This window comes from Primulina tabacum, chromosome 11 (genome assembly GCF_025594145.1).
Source record: "Primulina tabacum isolate GXHZ01 chromosome 11, ASM2559414v2, whole genome shotgun sequence".
NCBI classification, from domain to species: domain Eukaryota; kingdom Viridiplantae; phylum Streptophyta; class Magnoliopsida; order Lamiales; family Gesneriaceae; genus Primulina; species Primulina tabacum.
In genome coordinates, this window is record NC_134560.1 from 6,993,666 (window position 1) to 7,003,187 (window position 9,522).

The 9,522-nt window shown below is 35.2% G+C and overlaps 1 protein-coding gene across 3 annotated transcripts; it reads left to right on the forward strand.

Annotated features, from left to right (window-relative positions):
* The first annotated feature begins 2,493 nt into the window (after nt 1-2,493).
* LOC142517669 (uncharacterized) lies at nt 2,494-7,431 on the forward strand. 3 transcript variants are annotated; one of them, XM_075620035.1, is made up of 8 exons: nt 2,494-3,135; nt 3,303-3,338; nt 3,616-3,850; nt 3,964-4,031; nt 4,121-5,717; nt 5,808-6,010; nt 6,175-6,361; nt 6,454-7,431. In XM_075620035.1, the coding sequence occupies exons 3-8, from the start codon at nt 3,697-3,699 to the stop codon at nt 7,053-7,055; spliced, it is 2,811 nt and encodes a 936-aa protein (XP_075476150.1). In that variant the 5' UTR covers nt 2,494-3,135; nt 3,303-3,338; nt 3,616-3,696; the 3' UTR covers nt 7,056-7,431. The 3 variants fall into 3 exon arrangements, with proteins under 3 accessions (XP_075476150.1, XP_075476152.1, XP_075476151.1); XM_075620037.1 differs by having other exon boundaries at nt 2,494-3,338; nt 5,811-6,010; XM_075620036.1 differs by having other exon boundaries at nt 2,494-3,338; nt 3,964-4,028.
* Nucleotides 7,432-9,522: the final 2,091 nt, after the last annotated feature.

Sequence of the window (9,522 nt, forward strand, 5' to 3'; positions counted from 1 at the left end):
GTGTTTAAATTGATTGTAATTATTAAAGTCTTTTAGTGCAAACGAGAAAAGAAGGAGTGGCGTAGAAGTATTGAAATCTCCGAACATCCAGAAACAATTTCGCATTCAGTTTAACTTTTCAGTTTTACCAAGTCATTTGTTCAACCATTTTTAGTAAGCATACTTCCACACAGATCAAATGATTGACTCGCTGAAAATTCTACTGATAAGAATCAAATTTCAATGTTGTTAACTCAACCAAAACATTTTTGGCTAAATTTATTTATCTCCTCTAAATTTTAGCTTCGATGTTAGCAATGATTATAATTTTTATGAAGTAAGAAAAATTATATAATTCTCAATTAATTTTATATTTTATTCTTGCTGATATATATTTGGTGGTTTTATTTTAAGTATTTGGTGGTTATATTTTAAGAAAATAAGTTCAACTCAATATGGCACGAGCTCTTAAAAAATTGTTACTTATTTTATAGAGCAGTGAAGCCGAGGTGAAACCAAGTAATAACTTTTGTGCCAGCAATTTGCAAATTATGGAGCAAGTGAGCGCTTTATAAATTATCAGCAGTTTTATTTTTTTTACAAAATTTTTTCGAACGAGCATGTCATACTGAGTTTGTTCAGTAAATTATCTGATTAGCGTGATTATTGCGTTACAAATTAAATGAACTGAACTAGTAAAATTGAAATTATTGCACTAATCATATCGTAACCAAAATACACGTTAAAATGTCTTACTTCCTCAAATTAGACAATTTATTTAATTCTGTACAATTTCAACAAGGGAAAAAAAAATTAAAAGTGAACTAACCAACCGATCTAGCTAATTTTTTTAAAAGGTATCAACCTGTAGAATTCGATTTGCTCGACTTAACTGAATTTTCACAAGTTCCTGCAACATATTTATATATTTTTTTGACATGGATCTGTGTGCATAAATATATAGGATTTGCTTAATACATATTACATGATTGCCATTATTTACTGGAGACAATTATAACAATCCGAAGGTTTATCCGATGCTCATCGGAAAGAAACAGAATTTCTCCCAAATCGAAATATTGAATGTAAAATTAAAACAATTAGGAACAAAAATGGTTAAGGACCACCAAGTCCTTAATGATGATAATTAAGAGTAACAACAACCTCGTCTTTTTTAATTTTCATGGAGGCAAAGCAAATTGAATTCAAATCCAATCCTCAAGTAAATTAATCATTGAATTTTGGACACTAATTAGTTCATGAAATTATTATCAAGTAAATTTTGTACTCCTCCATTTATAATATCACAAACTAAATGCCCTTTTCGTTTGCTCTCAGTCGCCATGCATTTATCAATTCTGTATCAATCAATTATGAGGAAAAAAACTAGTCAATTAATCAATATTAAATCCAGACCTCCTTATTCAAAAATTTAAATAATTCCACAATCTTTTTATAAAAAATAATTTAAAATAAATTTTCATTTTGATTAATGTGTTTTTGTTCAAGGAAAAAACTTGTGTGAGACGGTCTTACGGGTCGTATTTTGTGATACAGATCTCTTATTTGGGTTATTCATGAAAAATTATTATTTTTTATGCTAAGAGTATTACTTTTTATTGTGAATATCAATAGGGTTGACCCGTCTCACATATAAAGATTCGTAAGACCGTCTGACAAGAGACCTATTCTTTGTTTAAAATTCATAATTTTTTAAACATACCATACTCAAAAGTATATGAATAAGGAAAGAAATATGACCAAAATGTGTCATTTTTGGTATGTAAAAAACTATTTTAATGGTGTGCTTCCAATGTGGATGCATTTTAATGTCAACATAACTTCCAAAGTTGCTCTTTAGCAACAAAGAAGACAAGAAAGCACTGAAACTGCACATGTCTCGTGTGTGAGGGATAGAAAGAGCTTAAAAAAAGGTGGGATTTTTTTAATGAGTTTTTTTTAATTCAATTTTATAATATATTTTTTTATGAATTTATATTAAAAAAAATTTGGATGATGATTTTAGTTTGCAGTGTTGGGACTTCCGGAACAACTGCAAACAAATATTTCTGTAGAGCCTTGTTCTTCTCGGTCCCATTCTTCACGTCTTTGCTCAGACATGGAAGCTGACAGGTGCCTTGTGTTATTCCCCCCACGAGTACATGTGTATACATAACATGTAGCTGTCTTTATTCTTCTTCTCATTATTTACAAGGTCAGATACATACAAACATCATAGAACAAATCTTGATGAGTCTTGAACTCAAGAACTCGTTCTAAATTTGAGACTTCTTGTCATATTGACTAAAAGTCATTGAGAGTCGGATTTATATACAAATATAATAGATAATAATCTTTAAGTTGTATGATATAGATAATAGTGATACAAAAAAACTCTATGATATTTGATCTTTGTGATTGATAAACTAAGGAAGAAAAATCATAGCGAAAAGAGTTTTTGAAGTAGCAATTTAAAAAAACAAAAACATATTTCTAGATTTTTAAAATCCACACTGTTACTTCCCTTCCAACCATGTTTTATTGTTTCTCTCTCATTTTCTGTATTTCTGAGTTTCGGACTTTAACGGCTGTCGTTTTCTTCATTTAATTTAATGGGTTGGTGATCTTCTTCATCTAGGGTCGCTGTCTTTTTTGTCGGTTTAGATTTAGATAATCTCCCACCCAAGCAATAAAGCTTCAGTTTTAATCTTCTCTTTTTTCAGTTTTTTTCCTTCTTTCTTGCTTTGTGTGTGTTGGAATGCTTGAAATTGCCGTCAAGATTGAGTTTCTTCTGTTTTCTAGCTCCTGTTTTGTTTGATATGCTTATTTCCAGATAAAAAGTTCAATCTTGATCGGAAATTTCCCATTCTGATTTCGATTTCACAGGTTCTGGAAGATGATTCGGACATGTTTTCCTGAAGTGGTCTTTAATTTTATACTTTGATTATATCTAGTCAAACCAAGGCAAGTTGAGGAACAATCATAGCGCATTGGAGATGGAGTGTTTTTACTTCTTATCTTGAAAGAAAGAGAGCGGAATCTCGGATTGATTGGATGTGTGCGAAGTTGTGTTGTTAGATTTTAGCATATTCTTGAACGCAAAATTCGATGAAGCCGACATTTTGATCATATATTTTGAGGGCATAAAAGCTTTTAGTAAATTAATTTTTGAGATTACGCTTTTTGTTGATCCATTGCCAATTTCCAAGCGTGTCTGGCGAGAGAAAATAAAGGCAAAAGGTCGTGATTCCTTGCCAGATAAAGAAGGCTACATCTTTACCCTTTACTCTTTGAATAATACTTCTTTTTCTTGATTTCTTCAGAAACTTAATGTGGCTGCACGTTGGATCAAGTTTCAGGTAATAATCCTCATACTGTGTGATTTCTGTAAGTTTATGATTATTTTTGACGGTTTGTTTTTTTGGCAACTAGAATTTGATGCATTTGTTTCTCTTATACATATGTCTTCCCTGAGCTAGTAGTCCAAGTAAATATACAATGATGAGCACACTTTGGGAAATTGATTTGTGTTTGATAACCTATTTTAGTTTTGACAATATATGTTCTAAGAATAGTATTTGAAAGAATCAGCAAATTGTTAACTTTGACAATATATCTTTCATATTTAATTTGCAGTTTCTATTTATGTTCACCGAACATAGCTTGAGGAGGATAATTAAATGCATGTGAAGCATTGAATCGAAGAGAAAACTTTACATGGCGAAGAGATCAAAAAGGCGTTCTACACAACACAAAAGGGATGTTCAAATGGGTTGTATTTGGGGTCTGATTAGCTTGTTCGACTTTCGACAGGGTCGATCCACTAGAAGACTGCTTTCGGATAGAATTCGAGAGTGTGAGCAGTCTGTCGGTATGTGTTTTGTGTAGAAGTTGTTGCTGCATAGCATTATTGTGTTGCACAATTCCTGTAATGTTCCAAATCCGGTCTATGGATGAAGTGTTTGGTATTTTTATCGTCTGTAGGTGCTGAACACTCAAGGACTAAGACAACTTTACAGGGTTCAACTGAAAAATGTGAAGATATGGTGGTGGTGAGTTTAGGTGTTCCTTATTTTCTTGTTGACTTGTGATTTGGCTGCTCTATTCAATCTTTTTTTTTTAAATCCTCGTGGATATTCAGGAAGCTGAAGAAAACACGATGCCTATGATTGATGTTGTCAAACCAAGCGTGAAGGAGCTCATGGAGGAAGAGATGATCAATGAGCAAGGTTTAAAGAACCGGCTAAATAATTCCGAAATGTGTTTGGACCAAGTCGACTTTAAATATGGACAGCATGAGAAAAAGAATCCTAAAAGAAAGAACAGAATTTGCAACAACTCCAGTGATATGGATATCTCCGAGTTGGGTATCAGAAAATACTTGGTGCCTGGAAATTTTGAAGAAATTCCTAAAAGAAAAACAGCTAATAGTCTTGATCTGGAAAAGATAGTGGAAGAGTTGGCCAAGATTAATCAAAGAAACACAAACTACGAGAAGCCTAATTTTAATAGTGATCTTGAAGTACCGCGTGATCAAGCTGTCACAGTTGTTGAAGAAGAAATAGTATCGGCTATAAAGCTGTTAATAGAACGGAGGGTAAGTAGCGATGACAAGCATTTAGGGGAGGAGGGGAAATCATGTTGCTCCAGAGAGTTCACAGATGCTCTGCAGACACTAAGTAAAAATAAGCGCGTATTTTTGAAATTACTGAAGGATCCGAACTCTGTGCTGGTTAAGTGTATCCAAAATTTGGACAATGCTCGGATAGACGAGGAAAAGCCAATAAATCTGAAATCTGATGAATTTATTAGCCGTAAACACTACAACTTTTTCCGTAGAAAGAGCACGTCCCTGGAGAGTGATCTGAGTGGAAGGGACAAAAGTGGTCAATCTTCCAGTAAAATTGTCATCCTTAAGCCTGGACCAGAAGTTGTAAGGAGTCCTGAAAGGGATATTGATGTTAGAGGGGCTTCATTTCAGTCAAATTACTTGGATAATAAGGGGAATAATGTGAGAAATTCATCCCAATTCTCGTTTCATGAAATTAAAAGAAAGTTAAGGCATGCAATGGGAAAAGAAAAACAGGGGATCTCTCTAGATGGGCTCATAGTTAAACTTTCTTCTAAGCACCAAAATGGGAATAGTGGAGAGAAAGGTGTCTCCGGTGAAATTTTTGCTTGGAGTTCTCCTAATAGGAACCATTTCTACACTGAAAAATTCACTAAATCGTCCACTAGCTTCCAGAAGGGCGAACAAGCTGGAAAGTTGAAAGCTAAAGGTTCAGCAATGGTGGATGAAACACGTCGATATCAGAAACTAGGAGTATCCAATATTTACATTGAGGCTAAAAAACATCTGTCCGAGATACTGAACAATAATGATGAAAATGCTGAGTCAATGACCGAGCAGTTGCACAAATCGTTGGGTAGGATTCTTTCTTTTCCTGATTATAATAGTTCCCCTTGCTGCAGCCCTAGGAAACATGGAGATGGCATCTTGATAACTGCTCACATGAGATTATCTCCACGTGGTATGAATACGAATGGGCAATTGCAAGAAAACAATAAAGATTGTCCGGGTTCAAGTATGCCAAATTTGGATAGTCAACACTGCATCTCTGTTAGCACTTCCGATGACAAAGCAGAGTCTCTTGGTATGAATGTTGATGTTGGAGTCAGTGATGACCAAGAAGATTTGGAAAATAAATCCGATATTGGAGGAACTGTTATTAATGATGGTAAATCATGACCTTGCTCGAAAAAATTGAGAGTTATAATGATCTTATTATATTTATTAGAATGTAAAATAATGTATTTTTCCAATGCAGCAGTTTCAAATGCATCTTCGAGAGTTGTGGAGATTGAAGAAATGGCTGAATCAATGCTTTATGAGGACAATGTTTGTACCGTTTCTTCTGAATCAATCAGTAACTCAATTAGTGGAGATATCCAGAATGTTGATTTTAAAGAGGGAGAAAATCGAGAAAACGCTACCACAAACTTGGAAGATTCTTCTTGCGGATTCAAATCGGTATATTCCCGTTCGTTGGTTATTTTATAATTGAAGTGATTATTAAGACAGATTTCTGTTTGTGCACAAAGCTGTACGTGGACATGGACTTGTATTTTCAACGGTTCGATTAGTGTTTCTTTTTTAGGATTTTCTTGGTTCTCAATTTTGCTTTTGTTTTCCAGGATTTTGTTGTAGAGGATCAAATATTGTCTTCTCCAGCTGTATCTCACACGCAATCTCCTGTAAGCCGGGAAGTCGAAATTTCAGATTGTGTCCATGAAAAAATGGAGCGTCCTAGTCCTATATCTGTTCTTGAACCACTGTTTCCAGATGATGATATCAGTCCTGCGAGTACCAAATCACATCTAGGTAAGTTTATGGATAATAAAGTATAATATCTTCTTTTAGAATTTTTTGCATGCTGTTTTTCAAGCTCAAATTGAAAGGTTTGTGTAATTCAGTTGAAAATGACATCCCACTGCTACATATCCATTTTGAGGAGCAATCTTCTGTTTCCGACCAAGGAATTTGTGTTAGAATCTCTCTCGAGGATGAGGAATCTGCATTTGAATACGTGGAAGCAGTGTTACTGGGATCAGGTTTAAACTGGGATGAATTTCTTTCAAGATGGCTTTCTTCGTACGAAATTCTTGAATCATCATTGTTTAATGAAGTCGAGTTATTTTCTAGTCGACCCCATCACGACCAGAAACTACTATTTGATTGTGCTAATGAAGCTTTAAAGGAGGTATGTGATCGTTATTTCGGATGCTTCTCTGGATTATCAAACCACAAACAAAATATCCGACCAGTAGCAAAAGGGATGGATCTTATTCACGAGGTATGGAGAGAAGTGGAGTGGCACATCTTTGAGCATCAATCCCCCCGTTGTCTCGAACAGCTTATCGAAACAGATATGGCAAGATCTGGAAAATGGATGAATCTCCAATCTGATCTGGAGGTTATCTGTTTCGAAATGTGGGAAACTGTTTTTGAGGATTTGGTGGAGGACATCATTCTGAGTTGCGTAAACGATGCCTCAGAACAGCCTAGTGAAGTGTAACCAACTTATCTCTTTCTAATTGCGAGTCACCTTTTCCATCTACTGAAACATAACTTATCAGTGGACATAGGATTTTTCAGTACATTTGACTCTTGTGCGGGTGTTTGTCATGTTAAGATTGATCAAGTCCATTGCTTCAGACACAGGCACACCTGCAAGATAATACTATTACATTACAGTAGTTTAAACCAAAGGCTTAAGCTCGACCGGTTGAGCTCGGCTATATGAATTTCCTCTCTATTGTGTTTAGTTTGAAATTTGCGTTTGGGTGAATTTAATGTGGTGAAAGTTAACGAATTTGTTACTATGTTGTACTATTATTTTCAAGCTTTGGTCGTGTTTGCTGTATATTTGTATAAAGTATGTTTTGAGGTTTTATCTCGTCTTATTTTTTTTTGTTGGTCTGGTTTGTGGTTGCAGTGTCCTTGTAAATGATTAGTTCTACCATCAGTATTCTGTAAAAATTAACCAACTAATCAAAATATTCTAGAGTTACATTATAACTATGTTTATGATAGAATTATTGGATATGCTAATGAATGATAAAACGATCATATTATTTTTTCTGTAAATTCTCATCTTGCTCCCTCTCTTCACATCTCGTCCCTATCCTCAAAACCCTGGTTTGGGCCATGGTATTTTCTTGTCTGCCTTCTGTATGTTTCAGCTTCTCTGCACCATAGCAACGGCAATATCACGTGCACAATTAAGTTTCATATAGGGTGGCTCCAACATTAGCAGGTTGTTTCTATATCAGACTTATAGACAGGGCAAATGGGTGCAGTCTGGCTAGTCAATGGAGCAGTTTCCCAAAGAACTTCTGAAGTACTATCTGGGACTGTCCCTGATCTTCCAGAAATTCTTGAGAAAACATCCTCGGGGCCCGTTGCCCTTGATGTATTGTTTCGAGTGCTTCCCTTTTGTGTTTATTGTTTTGATCCTTGGCTCAATTTTTACCACTTTTATTCACTAAAAAGGATGGGTTTTCTGTTCCAATCGACATATTGCCTGATTGAAATTGGTTCACTCAAATGATACTCTAGCCATAAAATAAACTTTTTTTTGCACCAAATGGAATCAAGTCATCGGCAAACCATGCTTTATGTACTCGAGACAAACCCAGATAAGATAACTTAAGACTTCCACGAAGGTAATCAGATAAGATAACTCAAGACTTCCAGGTAGGTAATGATTTCAAGATTGGATGTACCTTTATGTTAGGAACTTTTCCTTCACTGTGACAAGAACAAGACAGTCAATTATGTCTCTCCTTAAAGCAGACATCATGGACCATGAAGCTTACACGAGTGTTTTGAAACCCAGCAAGAAGAGCTCCCCATATCCGCTTATCCGGTTCAATGGACATTTTATACACAAATTCAAGAGCCTCTTCGATGTTTCCTTGCCGGCTGAGCATGTCCACCATGCAAGCATGGTGAGCAAGGTTTGGACTAATACCAAATGTCTCTTCCATGGCACAAAACCAGTTCCAACCCTCATACTAAACCCCACTGTGGCAACAAGAAGAGAGAACCGATATAAAAATTACATCATTAGGTTCTATACCTAAAGACAACATGTCCGAGAAACTACTCAAGAACTTCCTCTCCACAGCCATTGATCGCATAACCATTAATCATTGAACTCCAGCATATGAAATCATTGGTGAGATTTTCATAAAAACGGAATCACCTTGCCTAACTTTTCCACATCTAGCAGTACATGAGCTGACATTAGAAATGTGTTAGGTTGAATAGTCCGTCTTTTATGATATGCGATTGTATGCTTTCTCCAATCTCTATAGCATTAATTGAAGTGCAAGCTTGTAACAAACTAACATAAGAGAACTCAATAGGTTTCTGGTTTGCTAGTTGCATCTGTCTTAAAAGATCAAAAGCATTATCAGGTCGATTACGTTGAGTGTAAATTGAGATAATCGCACTCCAGGCAACTGAGATCTTTCCTATCAAGCTGGTCGAATAAACTTCTAGCAGACTCAATATTGCCAAATTTTGCATACACTAAAAGCTCCTCAGTAACTAAAAAAACAAATGCAGTAAATCCTGTTTTCAGAACGAAGACTATGAAATCCTTCCTGATAAAATTCTCATCCAGATCAGGATAAGCTCCAATTACTTCTAGGATGATAAATTCATCTACTTTCTCAAAACTAAAACATCGGAGTTTAAAAAAGAGCTCTAATGCCTTCCGCGGAGATTCATTTTCAACACAACTTTGTATCAGAATCCTCCAAGAAACAATATCCTTATTCTGCATATAATTGAAAACATGAAGTGCTGTCTTCAATAATCGTGAATTTCTTTCCCGATATTAAATGTACCAAGATCAGCACAAGCAGGTAATATATTTGCAACTGTCACATGATTTGGCTGCACGCCTAAAAATACCGTTTCCTTTGATAACTTAAAGGCCTCAAGATACTCATCACTGCTCACACATGCCAAAA

What these genes read in the sequence shown, in the direction of transcription:
- LOC142517669 (XM_075620035.1), top strand. Translation starts at nt 3,697, where the DNA reads ATGGCGAAGAGATCAAAAAGGCGTTCTACACAACACAAAAGGGATGTT. An exon ending in AGAGTGTGAGCAGTCTGTCG is followed by an intron (nt 3,851 to 3,963) that starts GTATGTGTTTTG and finishes TATCGTCTGTAG; the next exon opens with GTGCTGAACACTCAAGGACT. An exon ending in AATGTGAAGATATGGTGGTG is followed by an intron (nt 4,032 to 4,120) that starts GTGAGTTTAGGT and finishes GTGGATATTCAG; the next exon opens with GAAGCTGAAGAAAACACGAT.